The 18,473-nt window shown below is 45.7% G+C and overlaps 1 protein-coding gene across 6 annotated transcripts in view; it reads left to right on the forward strand.

Annotated features, from left to right (window-relative positions):
• The window catches only part of MYT1L (myelin transcription factor 1 like), a 161,740-nt gene that overhangs the window by 69,282 nt on the left and 73,985 nt on the right, over nt 1–18,473 (forward strand). For 4 of the 6 annotated variants that reach the window (XM_087436436.1, XM_087436437.1, XM_087436434.1 and 1 more), the window contains exons 10-14: nt 217–219; nt 5,301–5,551; nt 7,869–8,105; nt 9,821–9,942; nt 10,824–10,892. In XM_087436436.1, coding sequence (XP_087292562.1) covers nt 217–219; nt 5,301–5,551; nt 7,869–8,105; nt 9,821–9,942; nt 10,824–10,892 — 682 coding nt within the window. Of the gene's footprint in view, nt 1–216; nt 220–5,300; nt 5,552–7,868; nt 8,106–9,820; nt 9,943–10,305; nt 10,369–10,823; nt 10,893–18,473 lie in introns of all 6 variants that reach the window. The other 2 variants (XM_087436432.1, XM_087436433.1) reach the window with 1 other exon arrangement.

An 18,473-nucleotide genomic window follows, 5' to 3' on the forward strand; every position in this document is an offset into this window, starting at 1 on the left:
AGTGAAACACATACTCTGCATGGTGAAGCAAGGAATCCATTCTGCCTGGAGGAAATAGCATAAGATTTACCAAAGTGGCCAATTTTAAATTTGATCATGAAGCTTGAGTAGAAATTACATGGTGGCAGGAAACCCATGGGTTAGTGGGAACTGCCAGTGGGCTGGTGTGGCTGGACTTGAGACACATGAGAGGAGGGACAGGGGATAGCTATGGAGATGGTGAGGAAATGGCTCTGCGTCATCTGCCACGCAGAGGAGTTTGGACACTCTCCTGTCACGTGCAGGAAATGATGAAGGATGGGAAGGTGGGAAAGAACAGAGGATTACCAAACGTGTGTCTTGGCCCTGCCCTCTCTCAGGTGTGCCAGGTCTGCATCTCCTCCCTCATCCCCCCAACCACTTATTTTTTATGGTGAGATGAGAATGGCCCTTACATTTTTAAATAGTTTGAAAAAACAAAAGAAGAAAAAATGTTATGTGAAATTAAAATTTCAGTGTCCATAGGTAAAGTTTTATTGGCACACAGCCACCCTCAGTCGCATGGTCCATGGCTGCTTTCAATTAACAACAGCAGAGCTGAGCAGTGTGGCAGAGACCACATGGCCCGCAGTTGCTAAGCTACTGGCAGGTCCTTTACAGAGGAAATTGCTGACCTCTGGTCTAAGACATCCCCGCCCTGTCTCTGAGCAACTTGTCACCCCCCCAGGTTTGTTTAAAACCGGTGGGTTCCCAGCCTCCAAATGGGCTCCCTCTCAGGAGCTCCCTTTTGTTACTCCCAACCCCGTATTCTCCGGAGCTTAAATCTGAGGGCCTTTGAACTCCCTCCTTTTCACTCCTCAAACACAGTGCCACTCAGATGAGCCCAACCTCCCCATCTTCTGCCCCCACCCTTGTCCAGGCCCCCTCGCCAGGTGGGTCCCACAGAACTGCCTCCTGCAGCCTGTCCCGGGCTGGCCCTCCTGCCACCTTCCAGGATTAATCCCCTGGAGCAGGGCCTCCCAGCCATCCATATCCCTGCCCTCATGCCAGTCTCTCCCCACGAGACCCGCCCTCCTCCTCTCCACCTGACCATGTGCTCTCCCGCATTCGACACCTGCTTCTAGAAGCATCTCTGAAAAATCCCCAGCCTGCATTCAGCGGCCCTCCTCGTAACTGACTTCACAATATTGCTTGTGTAGATCATGATGCCTCTGTCCTGCCCCACATGCAGCAGTGAGTCTCATCCTTGGTAATTTCACATGTCCGCTATTCCCCTGAACTGTAAGCTTCTGGTGGGTAAGAGGCCCTATCTTCAGATCCAGACCCCACAGCGTCAGTGCCAGCCAGGCAGACAGCAGCCACGCAAAAAGTACTGAGTTAGTGGGTGAGTGAGTGAGAGGGGAAAACCAGGATCTTTACTTGGATTTGATGTGTTAAATCATGTGAGTAAGCTACTGGCATTGCAGGTGGTATTTAACAGGATATTCTTACAAGAAAGCTCTTTTTTTCCATTTAGGATTCCGAGTCCATATTTCACTTTGTGTATGATAAAGTACAAACATGAGCCTACGTAAAGACTATGAGAGGCAATGCTATGAATTACGGTGTTCGGAGGTCTGAATCAAGTCAGATAGGCCTAAATTAGGGTGCCCGGTTCCACCCAGTGGGATAAATCCTCATGAGGCTTATCTTTGGACTGTATTCCTTTTTGTCCGGTTTTCAAGGACGTTTGGATTGCAAGGACACATTCATCTATTCCTGATAGGAAAATATGAATATGCAAGAAAGTAGACATTTCTATGGGAAGGAGACACACACGTTTAGTGAGACTCTCACAGGCAGAGAAGGTTAATAAAAGGTCCTGGTCAGAGGAGTTTTGTTTTGTTTTCGTTTTATTGGTCATATTTAAACACTACAAATCCCATAGGGTTTTTCTTTTTCCTGCAAGAGGAGGTGGAATACTTGAAGAGGCATTTCTCAACATGGTATAAGGTCTGGTGGGCTGATGTTGTCAAATGCATGGTGGGCTCCAGAGTCACAGCAGTTGTGTCTCATAACTTCCGATGGTACACTAGTACCAGATAGAATGCACAAATTCTTGTCTGCTGATTGACTGGAAAATGATGTGATTGAAAATAGCTTTTTTTGCCAAAAGAAAAAGAATGTGCATTTGTTGTGGTTAAAGTGCTCCCACCTGACAAAGTGGGGGCTCCGTTAGTACTGGGGAGGAGAGGGGACACCTGAGTGAGGGGCATCCGCCTTCCCAATGCCCTGCTGCTCTGCGGCATCCCTGGTGTCAGCGCAATAAGCCTGAGAAACCCTGAGAGTGGTCACAGACTGCTGACACTGATGGTTTTGCAAGCATTTTACAAACAGGCAGTGATTATGAGGATCAAAGACCTTCATTACCTGGAGAATCTGAAGTATAGAGACTCTTCATTTTGAATAAAATAAAAAATGATTAATCGCATTTAGTAAAAGGATGCATCTGAAATGAATATTGTCCTAGTTGCTTCTCCTGGATCATGTGAGCTGACAGGCCCACCAGCAAATCGTCCACAGTGCAGTCACCTGCTGATATTTTTTATGGGTCCTGGCGACAAGGCAGAATGCAGGAGAAATCTTAGGATTTAAACATTTGGCAAAGTCTATGTACTTTACCAAGTTTGCTGCAATTTGTTGCACAGACACATGTCATTCTGCTTACTTTCTGTTAGAAATTGAAATTTACTCATTTCAAAACCAAACTGTCATTTTTCTTATTTATGTGGACCACAGTTTTTTTTCCTGAACCAGTAGCTAGCCCTTACTAGGGGAAAAAAATAAACCTCATAAGTATTATTTCATTTCCCCACAATTTTTATATTCCTATTTTTATGACAAAATTGTACACGATGTAAAACCACACACTTTGGTCCTTATGGGGAGTGTCACGAGCCGTGGCTTGTGTTCCTGCCTCGGCATGGCTTACGCACCCGCTGGGCAGGTCCTAGGGCTGCCTCTCAAGGGAGGGTCTCTGTCGGGCCCCTCTGGACTGCTCCCTTAGCCCCCTGGCTCCGTGCTCAGATCTGAGACCACTGCCGTCCACGCCATGCTGTCTGCTGCTTGGATGAGGCACATTCACCGAGGAGACGGGAGGGAGGGGCACGTCACCAGACGCACCAACATGAGGTGTGGTGACTGCTCCTCATGGTCGAGCTCACTCAGATTAGCAGAATAGAAGTAACTTACCTGCAGGTCACTCCTCTGGCTCAGCGGCTTGAGTGTGTGGAATTGACCCTCTGGTCCGTGCAAGGGAACCTGGCTCCAAACGGTTACCAGCTTGTGCGCTGGCTTTGTAGCTTTTGGCAGGGACTGTGACGAGGCTGGGCCATCGACTGCTCCCCCAAGGCTGCCTGTGCTCTCAGAGCGTCGCCGCTCAGCCCGGTGGCAACAATGAACCTCGTCCTCAATGTCAGCAAAGTGCAGTCTTCAGTCCAGAGTTGAAAGTTACTGACCATGAAAGCTTGGTTCTTTTTTTCATTTGTGTCTGAATAAGGTGCTTTGGGCTGATTTCTTGGTGTTGCTCATGATGACCAACCGTATTGGCCATGAGGTTTGGTATTTAGTTCAATGTGGTTTGCTTCTTCCCATTGGGAGGAAGGCATCATAAGTCCTCCTAAGAGGGGGATGCTCAGGTCACAGACGGCTGATGACAATGTTGGAGACCACTGAGAGAGCAGCGGCAGCCTGCAGGATCCCTCCCTTCCCACGTTCAGCAAGGGAAAACTATGGTTCCCACTAGAATTATCTAGATGAGTTTCGTTCATGAGGACCAGGTGGCCTTAAGCACAGCTGGAACCCCATCCAGGCACCCCACCCAACATCAGATCCTCCCACTGTGCCTCATGCTCACGCAGGGAAGCCAGCTGACCTTTCCTTGGAAAGGAGGTTGGAGAGATGTGTGTGCTTCCTAAAAGGGGTGGCTCGCTGATGGAGGGCTTTAGGACACTGCGGAGGGAAACGTTTTGTGGAGGGATCTTCTGGCACCCTCTAGGTTGACCTTTGAGTAATTCCTCACTCCACAGGATCGTAGTGAGAAATCTGACCCCTGAGCGAATGGACATCTTGTGAATTTAATGACCCTGACAGTGATAATTGGGCCCATCCTAATAAACTATCTTTCAAACATCTTCTCATCCATGTGCTAAAGGAGATTTTTAAATAGCCCCAGAAGACAACACTTGCTCCTAAGTGCCTGTTTGGCTGTTAGTGATACTGGTTGTTCAGAAAGGAATCCCGTGAGTGAAGCTGCATGCAGGGGACATCGAGGCTATTCCTCTAAGACGGGTGGGACGGTGTGCAGCACGCACGCGGCTGTCGGCACGTCGCTGAGCAGCGCTCTGCCACGTTTGTGCTTATCTTGGGCTTGACCACGTCCACAGGGCTGTGCTGTTCTCTCCCCTCAGCCGGCACCCTTCACTACGTGGTTCTTTATTAGAATCACTTGAGGATGAGACTTTTCTTGAGGAAAAGAGTGTTTCAGTCACGTTGTCTGGTCTGCACACCCAACAGTGAGGCCCCAGTGGCCACTGAGGCCCCTCCTGGCTGGAAGGAGCAGCCAGTCTCCTGAGGGGTGGGTGGTCTGTGGGCTCCCCATCACCCAGGGAGCTGATCAGCAGTCATGACAGGGAGCCTGTCTCCTCGGGCCTTGGCCAGGCTGGTGCCTGTTCACTTCCCGACATCCTGGTGGCCGAGTCCTAACCAGGTGTGTGCCTTTAAACAGATGACGTAATGTGTCCCATGTGCAGCATGTGCCAGAGACGTAGGCATTTTCTCTTCCTGCTCATCCCCAACACTGCTTATTCAAATACGTGCAATGTTAAATGGGAAAAAAGTGCAGCCAGCCTGGTGGCGCAAGCCGTTAAGTGCATGCGCTCCACTTTGGCAGCCGGGGTTCGCAGGCCCGGATCCCGGGAGTGCACCAACGCACCACCTGTGAAGCCATGCTGTGGCGGTGTCCCACATAAAGGAGAGGAAGATGGGCACAGATGTTAGCCCAGGGCCAGTCTTCCTCAGCAAAAAGAGGATTGGCATCAGATGTAAGCTCAGGGCTGGTCTTCCTCACACACAAAAAAACAAAGATAAAGGGGAAAAAAGCCAGATGGTTTTTTTCTTTCTCTTATGAATCAGCCCGTTGGCCCCATGCCCTCTTGATGCTGTGTTACGGACAAGGGCTGGTGGGAGCGGGGCGGGGGGCAGGGTGCCGGGCTCTGCCCTTCTGCCTGCTGTTGCGCTGGGCGGCGGGGACCCGAGTCATCCCCGTCCCCCTGTCTCCCCAGCGAAGCGGTACTGCAAGAATGCCAGCCCCAGCCCCAGCAGCACCAGCAGCTACGCGCCCAGCAGCAGCAGCAACCTTAGCTGCGGCGGCGGCAGCAGCGCCAGCAGCACGTGCAGCAAGAGCAGCTTCGACTACACGCACGACATGGAGGCAGCCCACATGGCGGCCACAGCCATCCTCAACCTGTCCACGCGCTGCCGAGAGATGCCGCAGAACCTGTCCACCAAGCCGCAGGACCTCTGTGCTGCGCGGGTACGCCCACCTGGCAGGTGGCCCCACCTGGCGGGGCCGGGGGCAGCAGGGCTCAGGTGCATCCCTCCTGAGGTCACGCAGGCCGCTTAAAGACACGGCTCAGAGCAGCAGCCTGTGCCTGAGGCTGCTTCACTGTGCACAGGCCCTCTGCAAAGCCTTCATCTCACAAGGCGTCTTTCTAGTTGAAGGATTAAGGCAGCTTTTCTTAGAGCAGCCTTATTGGCAGTGGTCCGAGGAGGACTCGTGTTCTAAATCAGGAGACATCTTCAGGTCTTTCAGATTTATGTGTATAAATGGACCCTCCTCTTTAGGATCCAGAATCATTTCTGTAAACAAACAACACCACACGACCCTCATGTAGGTTCAAATGGCTGCACAGAGTATAGACAACTAAAGAAGCGATGTGCCTTGGACTGTAAACACGAGGAGGGTTGGGTAGTGCTGTTGTCAGGTAAAATGCAGGACTGTCCCTCCACAAGTGCTCCCAGTAGGTCACCCAGAATACTAGGGAACAAAGAAAGTAAAAATCCAATTTGCACATGGTCTGCTCAGTCATGCAGTTTCAGCCAGCTTTCATTAGCTCAGAAACATCATAGATGCTAAAACGTATGCAATATTTATGGCGGTTTTATCGTTATGATTTTCTTGTCAATGGCCTCATTGCTTGTGCTGAGAGCAGGAAAGCGAGCCCTTTAGGCTGCAGCGGGGAACTCAGAGAGAGAGCTGCCTCTCGAAGCCACTAGGTGGCCGGGAGACGCAGGCGGTGCCCGTGTGGCGTATTGTGCTCTCAGAGGACATGTGAGCAGGCAGACGTGGTCGGTCACCTCCTCTCCAGAAAACAAAGGGTCCGTCTCCATTACCTAAAGCTGCTCGGCCATGCACCATGAGCTCACCACCCTGACAGTAGTTGTTATAAATAATTGTAATTTGTATGAATGGAGAAAGGTCAGTAATTTTATGTTTTGCAAATGCTTTCTTTTCTATTAATATTTTTATTCCTAGATTTTGGAGAAGCGTCAGGGGCATGCAATTTCCATGGTGAGCAGGGCTGCTAAATGCAAGGCTAGCAGGGAAGAGATTCTGTGGCAAGAAAAAAAAGACAGTAACCTCTTCCAATGTTTTTCACATTATTAAAATTAAACTAACACTGAGAGAATTAAATCCAACATGATTAAGGCTAAATTAGTATGAAAGCCTGCAATCAGGAGTGCACTTTGACAAAAGGAGTTCAGGCAGAATAATACTCTGTGATTTATCAAGGTAACAGCCGAAGGATGGGATTTTCATTCCAGGCATCCTCCCTCTGCTGTTACATCCAGAGGCAGGAGCTAGGAGACATCTGAGTAGGCAGCAGCTTTCACGCCAGCTCAGAAACCAGATTTTTGCTCAAGAGAGTATAACTCTCTGGGAAAAAATGGAGGCTTGTTGGGGGTGTTTTGATTTTTCTTCTTCTGTCCTCCACATGTCCCTCCTTCTGTCCCTCCTCCTGAGAGGCAATCTCCAAAGAATTCTTGATCTGTTTCAAAGCATCATTTAAAACAAAAGCTTGCCCTGTACGTCTTTGTTTTTTCTAAGCCAGTTGACTAAATTGCAGGTTTGCTAAACGTGGAGTGGTGAGACCATGAGCCTGCATGGAGGCATTCTGAACTGTGACGGCACGTCTCCCACTCTTGAAATGGAAATTCTCTTCCTCATAAGATTTTGTATTAGAAAATAAATTCTAGTTCCTTCTCTCTCCTCCCTCCATCCCTCTAATTCTTTTATTTTCCTCCTCTCCAAGCCTTGAAGTGTTAGCATCAATGAAACTGAATGAAAATTTTTAAGTATGTATACATTTTTAAGTATATATATATATATTCTGTACACATACACACACGTGTATTTCTGATCTCTTAAGAAGTATTTGAACTGAAATAGAATTCAAATTCGGCACTTCTTTGATTTTCTTCTGGCCAAGCTTATTTCTAAAAGCATAGATGTATTGGGGAAAAAAAGAAGATAAAGATAATGATAGACAAAGGATGGATAGATGATAGAGAAGTGATAGATAAGTAAATAGAAAAGAGATGATAGATGATCGACAGATGATACAAGATTAGTAGATAGAGAGATGGAGGCACGCGTGCATCTGCCAACCAATTTCACAGCTAAGCATGGGATAGCAGAAATGGATGGAGAGACCACTTCTGCTCACCTTGGGAGCTTATGTAAATGAGATTGCAGCAAGAATTTCGTGTTTGAATTCTGTACTGCCTGAAGGCAGAGCTGCCATCTGGGGGAAGGAATCGCAGCGTCACCCTGTGTTTCTGTCCCACAGAACCCTGACATGGAAGTGGATGAGAACGGGACTCTGGACCTCAGCATGAACAAGCAGAGGCCGAGAGAGGGCTGCTGCCCCATTCTGACCCCCCTGGAGCCCATGTCCCCCCAGCAGCAGGCGGTGATGAACAGTCGGTGTTTCCAGCTGAGCGAGGGGGACTGCTGGGACTTGCCCGTAGACTACACCAAAATGAAGCCCCGGAGGATAGAGGAGGATGACCCCAAAGAGATTACTGTATGTCCTTTTCATTGATCTGCCTCTGTCGACTCAAGAGTTTAAAGTTGGGCCTCAGCTGAGAGAGAATTCCATTGGCACACACCTTAAGAGAAAAGATGTTTTCTCTTTAAATATGACCTTTAGATGACTAAGGCTTAGAATACATTTTTTGTTGACCCAGGAGAGATTTGTGACTAACATGGATTTGGCGAAACAAGCCATTGACTCTTTTAAATGATGAGTTTTGGTTTCTAACAAGTGTGTTTTGTTACAATGCTTTCTCTGAGAAAATGTGTAAACAACACACCAGTTTGTTTTTCTGGGTGACATAGTGATACAATGCAGGATTTTCCTTGCAGGTAGAGCATTATAATGAGAACTGTTAATTAGCTAGCACCTTGAAGCTCAGGACAGCACCTGCTTAGAAACTTGAAATGTTCAGACAAGTATCCTCGAGCCTGGAATAAACCATCTGAGTATAGTCACCTAACTCTATGTTGACTACAAAGTTACCAAAACACCCACATCAGGAACGTATTTTTAAAGTAGTTACAATTTTCAAATTCAGGTTATTAAAATAATTATAATATCCTTTAGGCTAAGAAAAGAAGAATAATTTGTTCTTTGTTAGACTGACTTTTTCTCCAGTGTTCAATTCTGAAAATTATGACATCTTCTTTATTCACTGAAAAAAGAAAATTCTTTTTGAATAGAATGGGGAGACCACCATCAAAGCAATAGCATCTCAGGGAAACAAGGAGAAAAAGGAAACATTAGCTGTTCGTAGGCACTGATGGGGAAGGTGTCTGTTTATAAGGCCATTGCCTCTTAAAGCCTATCATCTCTATTCTTCAAGCTGATTTAAGGATCCAGGCATTGTGAAAGAGAATAGAATCTGAGTGGCAAGCTAAATTCCAAAGCGTTTTTTCTCTCCTACAGTGTTAAATAGTTATTGCCAAATAAGGCATGGCAGTTGAATCTCCAAATTTATTTTAATTAAAATTAAGCCCTCATAAATCGCTAGAAGTATTTTCATCATATAGACTGTGACAGAAGTAAAAACCACTGTCTCATGTACTGGTGAAACACATTTGCTGAACATTGCCATCTGCAGGAATTTCTAGGTTACTGCAATTGGACCCCCTTGAAAAAGGAAATACTTGCTATTAAAAAAGAAAATGCTACAAAGGAATAATTTAAAATTACAACATTAATCTAAGCTGGTCTTCCCTTGCCTTAGGACTTAAAGTACATATGTAGAATTCTTACCAATGATTGGTAAAAACCTCACTCTAAAGTATCTTTAGGTATAGGCTTCAAGCTTTGCAGATCAGTGTTGGATAAAAGTGTCGTATTGGCAGCAGTACACCCACAGGTGTTTATTGAACGAGAAAGACCAACTTAGAAGTAGTCTTTGGTTGCCAGACCTTTATCTGTGAGTACAGCCAATGGAATATTGAATACAGCCCTGCCCACTGACAGGTTACTACAAGTTTGAAGTTTAGAGCAGTTGATGAGAAATTAAGATCCCCCATAGAAGAGAGAGAATCTTTGAACAAAGTTCAGTTTGCATTTTCAGAAGGGGCCATAAGGACCAAGATATATCATGATTTTAAGGGTGTACTTGGGAGAGGCGAGGTGGCAAGCGTAGAGGCGGCCACTTCCCCGCCGGGGGACATGTCTGTGTATTGTATCATCCTCTGTGTGGCCCTGAAGCTGTGTTTTGCCTGCAGCCAGAAGACCTGGATCCCTTCCAAGAAGCTCTGGAAGAAAGAAGGTATCCAGGGGAGGTGACCATCCCGAGCCCCAAACCCAAGTACCCCCAGTGCAAGGAGAGCAAAAAGGACTTAATAACGTAAGCATAATGGGAGGTGAAACTGTTACTCTTCTTAACTTTGCCTTTCTCTGCCTTATTCTTAAAAACCGGATCTGCATATGCCTTGCCGTTTGAGCATGCGACATTCGCAGCATATAAATGTCTCAAACTGCCAGTTCAGTAGAGTGGGAAGCCAGCCATGGACTCGCTTGTTCTTAACGATGCTCTGTGCTCTGGAGGCGTCATTTTCATTTAATCCTGTGCATTTTGCAGCTTTTCTTTAGGGTGCTTAAGTCCCCTTGCAGACATTGCAGCTAAACTGGAAACAATGAAACTTTTTTAAAAGTCTTTTTTTTAAACATACTTACTATTTTGGCTGTTTTTGTTTTTGTTTGGTGGCAGATGTCCAACACCAAGGTGTGATGGGAGTGGTCATGTGACTGGTAATTACGCCTCACATAGAAGGTGTGACTTCATTTTTCTCATGGTGGATTCTGTCTTTTCAATTTATTGTTTTCAGCTTACCTCAACAATGCTGTCAAAGTAAAAACGTTGAATTATGTGTCTACCCTTTAAGTGCTATATGTTGACCTTTAAAAGCATGCTAATTTATGTGTTGTATAATGTCTTTTATTTTGAAATAACCTACCTGAATTTGGAAAATTCTTTACAAATATTTAAACCAAAAAGCGCAAATATTCTCATCTTATGTTTTAAAAATTGTTTATTAACAGACCTCTTTTCTTAAATTTATATATAAACATATACTGAGTTAATTATACAAAAAAATTCAACATACAGCACTTGCCCCATCGCTTTTCTGCATTAAACTTTTTAATTTCAATTGTATGTTGTGTCTGTCCGGGAGGCTGCGCTGGTTAGAGGGACTACTCACCTGACTCTTCGGGCCTGTCTTACAGTCTGTCGGGCTGCCCACTGGCTGACAAAAGCATTCGGAGTATGCTGGCCACCAGCTCACAAGAACTCAAGTAAGATTTAATGAAAATCATTCTCTTTTAAAAATCTATTCACTTGGGGGTAACTAAAAGGATGTGTCATTTGAGAAGAAAAAGTGTCTTTAAGGAACCGCTTGTGCACGTCAGCGCCTCAATTTAGCACGCATGATTGGGTCCGCAGGACTCTCGTCACTTTTCCGGACAATCCGTTCTGCCTTTTCCCTCTCATTTATCTCTGGCTCTTTCGTATCATATCCTTCTGTCTTGAATTTTCTAAAGCATACGTACTTTCTCTCCAGATATGCATGCACATAGAAGGGAAGTTTTAAGAGTTACTCAAACTTTTAGGAAATGATTATAACTTAAAAAGTCAAAAATTGATTTTTTAAAAGCCAGTAGTTAATATGATTACCTAAAATATGGATATTTAAATAACACTAATGACAAAAACCCACCACCATAATAGCTAATTCCTTAAGTACACTGTGGTCATAGTTATCAATGCTCTTTAGGACAGAGACAACACAGTTCACTGGTGTGCATAGTCAGGCATTCACCAGTGCTCGGGCACCACATCTCCCTCTCCTCTATGCCTGTCATTTTTTCTATATTTTAAACATAAATCTGGTCACCTATATTATGCCACCAGTCTAAGGTTTTTCTTCTTTGTATGTGTATATATATCTAATGAACATGTTCAATTCCTAGAGAAGTTTTAGAAGAAGTTGGTGGTACTAGTCAGAGTAGACATTCAGTTGTATCTGAGGAAAGAAGGGCAGGACTTGAAAGAGAGTTCCACAGCATAATGAGAACCAAGAGACCAAAAGAGTTGTTTTTAATTGAATTACCTGGCGTGTTATAAATATCATCATGTCAAATTGCATGGCTTCCAATTTTGTTTGGAAACAACTTCATTGCCCATGTAGAGAAAATGCTGTTTCCAGACCCATTTGATTCCTTTCCAAAGACCCTGCCCCCACACCCCAATCCCATTGCCATAGACCAGGGCTATCACAGAGTGCAGGGTTCTGTTTCACACCATGTCGTTTTTTACAGGATCCCTGTCCAAGGCCCTAGTGCGATAGATCACCTGCTTATGTTCAGTGACCTCCTGAACTAGCCCTTTCATCACAAGACCCTTGGAGTTTTCTTCATGGCGTGTAAACACCTGGAGGGCATCCTCTCATTTAACAGCTTTAAAGTCTGTAGCATCATCCACTCAGTGCCTCATGGACAAATAGCTTTTAGAACCTTAAACCGGACAGAATTAGCAAGAACAACTCAACCCACTTTGTTAAGGCATCTTTCTTCATGGCTTGAAACCATATTTCCCTCCTGGTCAAAGCGTGATTAACTGCACTTGGAACTTGGCCAACACAGCAGAACATGGCAACTTTCCTTTGAATTTCTTGATGAGGAATACTTTGCAAAGTTTGGCATATCTCCAGTTCCACCAGGCCAGCTGTAAACAAGAAAACAGCCTTTGCACATCTTTTATCTAATATTGCTTCTAACTGGTTAGTGTGTCAAGAGCCCCAGAGACCAGAGTACTTTTCTGAGAGGTCTAGTTTTCATTGGTTTGCATCCCTTGACTCTGGGCTTAGAAGTTTATGTTGATCTGAAGTTCCAAGTAGACCTGCCACTTCTCCAGTTTCAGCACTTTCTTCTTCTCTTATTTCATCTTGGAAGATGGTGTGCTGGTCCTCACCATCAGCATCTTCAGGGAGAGGCAGTTTGCCCTTCCCTTCCTCCAGGACAGTGCCGGGGTGGTCTGTTCCCTCCATCCCGCCTCTTCCTGGAGGGGAGACCTTATCCTCCAGAGGGCAATGGCCTTTTCCGAATTTTGCCTGATCTAAAAGCCACACTAATTCCTAAACTTGTCTTTGCAACACGTAAATCCCATTTTGATTGACCCTTTCTGGGAAATCTAAACTTGACCAATTTTCTGAAATGGTCCATTTTTATTAATGGATCTTCAAAACTAGGAGTTTCAATTAAATGTCTACTATAAAAAGTCTAATATTTAAAAGACCAATTTTCAGTTGATGATATGTCTTTCTAAACTGAGGAAACCATAGATTATAATATTTTTTCCTTTAACCTTTTAATTGATGGTACCCCTCTATCCATTTCTTTTTTATCTGAGTCACAAAGATCTCTTAGGTGGCTTTCCCCTGCATGGGAGCATGGATTAATCCATTTAATGTTTACAACAGCTTTCTCTAGAATAATTCATGCATGTGCTCTTTCCAATAGGTTTTTCTTTACACATATTTTTAAAAGCTTTGGTCAATTCCTGTTGCAGCAGCCTTTTACCTGATTAAAGGTGAAATCACATTATTCATTGTATGATGCAGCAATCTCTACTTGTCCATAAAGACGTGTTAGAAAGTGGGTCCTAAATACTTCAAAAAATGTTCTCTATTATGCATCAGCTAAGAAGTGGAATTTTCTGGAAATGTCCCTCTTGTCACTTCTAACACTGAGTATTGACAGTTGGCCATTAACAGGACATTCTTTTTGTGTGTGTGAGGAAGATCAGCCCTGCGCTAACATCTGCCAATCCTCCTCTTTTTTTACTGGGGAAGACTGGCCCTGGGCTAACATCCGTGCCCATCTCCCTCCACTTTATGTGGGATGCTGCCACAGCATGGCTTGCCAAGCGGTGTGTCGGTGCGCACTCGGGATCCAAACCGGCAAACCCCCGGCCGCCGCAGCGAAGCGCGCACACTTAACTGCTTGCGCCACCAGGTCAGCCCCAACAGGACATTCTTGATCGTGGACAGACAACGAGTTTTGCCAGATAGACTCTGGGTCTTGGATCCTCAAACCTCTTAAACTTCCCGAGATGACAGTTTGCCCGGTTCTTATCCAGAGCAACACATGTGGGACATTCTTAAAAAGAAGTCGACAATTTTATGTCTAATTATGTACAATATGTAAACTGAAAATGTATTAAAATTTAATGTGTACATGAACATCATTCAAACTCTGCAACTGTTGCTTTCTCTCGTCTCTAGTCCATCTAATGTAGAAAACACAGTTCAGGGGCTCAGAAGTGGGGTGGGAAACAGCACCGGTAAAAAGGAAGCTTCCAGGAGGCAGACATGGGTAATGGCAGTTCAGAAAGCCCCAGGACCTGCAGACCCTTATGAGCTAGCGCTCAGTGTGTTGCGTAAATGTTGCAGGAAGCTGCCTCACTGTGCTGTGAGGACCCCCGACTGTGGCATTCACTGAGACTCAGGCCAGAAGTAAAAAAAGAGTAAAAATGTTCAAAGTAAAGTGATTTTTTGGTGAGAACTCTGCCTACCGTGAGCTGTGATTCTGAAGGGAGGTCTCTTCTTCTTAAAACGATTACCTGAAAGCAGCAACTTGAAAGCACTTGCAGATCGCATCACATCATCATCAGCCCTTTTTCTTTCTTTTCTTGTTTGTTTGAGAAACCACATCCTCCCGGCCAGGAGTTCTTTTTCCTGCTTCCAGATGTGCGATCAGTTGCAGACACAGGCATGATGTAGGTGTTTCAGCCATCTCAGTAACCAATTTAAGCCAAATCAAACTGATTTCAATCAGAGGCAATTAACTCTACAAACAGGCCCCCAGATTGGCTTCCATTTATACTTTGGTTGGCCAAATTTAGATACCTCCTTATTATTCATATCGTTATCTTATAATACCCCATTCCTGTCGTCAGTGTAACTCCTTGCAGGAAAACGAGGCGTAGAGCCCAAGTTTGTCTTTAATTCTTGATGTTCGAAGTTTGATTTAATCCTCATGGGGCTGGGGTGGGGTCCTACTTTTGGGTTCTCTGACCTTTAGAATATTCTCTTGTTTATCCGGTAGTCTCTAAGCACCTATCTGCCTTAGATGTAGAGGAATTTTAACCACATATACCATAAACCTTTTTTTTAACCTGGTTACATTTATTTTAAAATAAGCTTAAATCGAAGAATTAAAATTCTGAACTTATGCCAAGATATTACTTTTCTCTAAAGGCTACTTATTCCTAGAATTTGCTAGGGCTTATTTTCTCAGCTACAACCATAATGCAGGCGGCGGGCAGATTATCTACCAGGATCTAACAGAGCCTCACTCATCCTGCAGCTTCTATTGTCTAGGGTGCAGGAAGTTTGCCCACTTTTACTGCACACCAGGTTCTTAGAAATAATCCTCATTTCTATAATCTTTTGCTTCACGGTTTACAATAGGAAATCCACAGAACTTTGTGAATGGCAGCTGCCCTCACCTTCGGTCTGGTTTCTTTAACAAACAGCGTATTTCCTTATCAAAAGGACGCGTTAACCCCTGTGTAAATTTACCTCCTTTATGACAGGAGTTGTTGTGAGGTTCTGGCCTCTGTGTTGGAGAAGGCGGATAACACACGATCTTCCCTTCACAGACTACTCCCTCAGGCACCCTCCTTTCCGCTAGAAAACTCACTTTGTTGTGCAAGTGCTGCAGCTGCCTGGGGACGCCTGGGTGCCTGTGAGACCCTCCACACACATGAGTGTGACTCTCGTGGGTGAGAAGCAAGTGCCAGACGCCGGTTCCTCACGCCCCTACACTTGGTCTCCTGAGACTCAGTGAGCGCCACTCAGACAGCTGAGAGTTAGCCAGCGCTCAGGAGCCTTTCCCAAATCCATCATGGCACTGCTGGCGATGAAATACGTCACACTCAGAAGGCGCGTGACAGTTTACAAAGTGCCCGTGCACAGATTGTCTTCTCTGTGAGAAGAGCCTAACCCTAACCCACGTTACGGATGTGGAGACTGAGGCCGGGGTGGTGAGGTGGCTCAGTCAAGACCCGCAGACAATAGGTGGCAGTGACAAAGCCTGGAGCGAGTGTCTTTCCACACATCATGTGACCTCTTCGCAATCGGTGCACGTTAGTGTGTTGTTTGGGATGGAGACTTAGAAGTTTGTATTTAACGCTGGCTCTAACCCCAAGAACGCACGCACAAACTCCAGCGTCCTCTTTTGGAAGCTCTCCACGTTCGTTTAACCCACACGAACAGCTGCTGCTGAGTCCAGTGATGGCTGAACTCCCAGGTAGTGCTCACAATCAAGAGTAGAAAACTATTCACCGGCATTTCTCACAATCAGCTAAATGCGTTTTATCCTTGCCCTGGGAAGAACCTAGTTCCACCATCTATATTTCGACATCTGTAAAAGGTTTATCAAGTGTGCACTATGGCATTTTTTTAAAATACCCTAAGAAATACAGCTTGTTACAGATGGATTTTTATTTTATCATAATGAGTAGGGCCAATTTAAAATAAGTTCAATATAGGAAGTTAGTTGAACACAATATAGTAAAACTTCTAAAATAAGGATGTTTGAGGATGACTCCAATTACACACACACTCGTGTGCATGCACACACAGGAGTGAACATACGAACAGATAGAAATAAAGCAGAGCTACAGCACTCAGATCTTGCTTCCCCAAGTTTCTTCTTCAGGGAGGGTTGATGAGAATCACCTGTTTCTGTCTGTTTCTGGAGCTCACCGACCCTGCAGCTAGGTGTGCGCCCCCCCGCGTCCCCGGGAGGGGCCCCAAGGTGGGGAATAGAGACTGGACCCTGGATGCTGACGCAGATCCTTGCTGGCTTGTTGTAAGGCCTGTGCCTTACAACTGTGCCTCTCCCTCCTATTTCCTTCTGCTGATTGCCGGCGTTAGACTCAGACTGTTATTAAGGGAGAGTTCCAGGTGTTTGGGGTTGGGGTTATATTTTAACCACCTTTAACTAACTGTATTCACACACAAACCAACCAGAAACAGACAAAGCAGAAACCTTGAGTGTTTGATTCACTTTGTGTGGGCTCTGTGCTTTACAGAAGCACTCTGGAGTTCTCCAGCAGTATTTGAAATGCATTTAGGAGTGATTGTTTTTCATTTGGTCATGCCCCACGAGCTTCCAGGTTCTGAGGTGGATTATGGTAAAATTCACAGAGTGAGAACTCAGAGCTAGGTCATCAAAGGCAGACAGAGGTGTAGGGTATACGCAGTTTTTCATGACTAGACTCTTTGTGCAAGATAAAATGCAGAGTGTGGTCCCCAGTCAGAGGGGATATTGTGAACCCCCTGTGCCTCGGTTTCCTGTCTGTGAAATGGAGTTGCCTGGTACTGGCACAGAGCAGACGTGCCGTAAATGTTATTACTAACAATGTCAACACATGAAAGTCCCACAGCTCTTTTTAAATTGTTGGGTTCTGTGAAAACATTAAGCAAACTTCAAAGAAGGATAATATAACAGTTAATCTAACTTTTATAATAATCTGACTCTTGTAACCTAATGACTCTGTCTCCACCACCTGTTAGGACGTCCCAGAAACAAGGAGAACTTTAATTCTCTCTAAAATCTTTTGAGCCTTTAGCTTTGGAGGACTTTACTTCAAGTCCTTTCATTAAAAAAGGAAAACACCCTAGAAGAAAAGACAGTGCTGCAGTCAGACCTGTTAGAGCGTCTGGGAGATTGTTCTAGAACATGGGGTGGAGCTGTGCCCTGGTCTTTTCCTGATGTGTTCGCACAGTGTGCATGCTGTGTGTGTCCTGCCAAGCATTTTCATTACTTCATTTGTTTAGTTTTAAAACATGTAATCTGCACCCAGAGGTAAGACACAGTTTCTGCCCGCAAGGAGCTCGTGGTCGATTTTTTAAGGCAGACTAAAAAGAAAAAAGCAAAAGTCGTGTCCAGAGCACCCTGGGGCAGCACGGGAGCAGAGAGGAGACACACACGTTAAGCGGTCAGGTCAGGGAAGGTGTCTGGTCATCAGGCAGGCGTGGGCTCAGTCTGGAAGGGGGTTGGAGCTGGCCTGGCGATGGATGAGCAGGGAAAGAGTTCACACGGAGGGGAAGCAGGCCCACGGGTGTGTGGGGCAGCGTGAGCCCCTGCTTCCTGCACCTGGCAAAGGGTCAGCTGGCGAGAGCAGCAGGGCCTGGACTGGGACACATCCTGTGGGACTTGGTCCTGAGGCTGAAGCTTAGCTGTGGCCTGGATGACCCGAGCCTGGATAGCAGACCGCAGGGAGAGGAGGCTGGGAAAGCGTGTCGTTGCAAGAAAACACTTGGAGCATGAAGTACGCAATTGCGGGGTGGGGCGCAGAGCTGAGGGGCCGGGGTGAAGGGAGATTTGGAGAGTGGAGCTGGCAAGCTCGCTTTCTGCTCGGCCATTGGAGGTGAGATGCCCAGGCTCCCTTCCTGGACACCAGGGTGGACTCCCTGCAGTCACTTCAGACAAGGTAGCCCCTGGCTGGAGCCGATGGTCACAGGTTCCGTCTGAGGGGCTGACGTGTCAACAATGGCTCATCACAGGACATCGGAACAGGCGCCGCCCGCCGGGAATGTGGTTTTCAAATGGGATGTTGAGGTGGCCCGCGTGTGCTCTTGAGAACACGCCTCGGCGCCTTCTCCTGTCAAAATGAGGGATTTGCAAGACCGCTGAGAGGCCTGCCGTGAAAATCTGGTCTTCATCTTGTTCATGGAAAATGAAATTTTTAAGTTGTTCATTGATATTTCATCATCCATTTCCATCAAAACTAATTGAAACATGATGAATGTGGACAAGATTCCCAAGCCACAATCAGCTCAGTCACAAAATAACTGAAGTCTCATT

This window comes from Ceratotherium simum, chromosome 11 (genome assembly GCF_057802395.1).
Source record: "Ceratotherium simum simum isolate JZ-2026a chromosome 11, ASM5780239v1, whole genome shotgun sequence".
Lineage (NCBI taxonomy): Eukaryota > Metazoa > Chordata > Mammalia > Perissodactyla > Rhinocerotidae > Ceratotherium > Ceratotherium simum.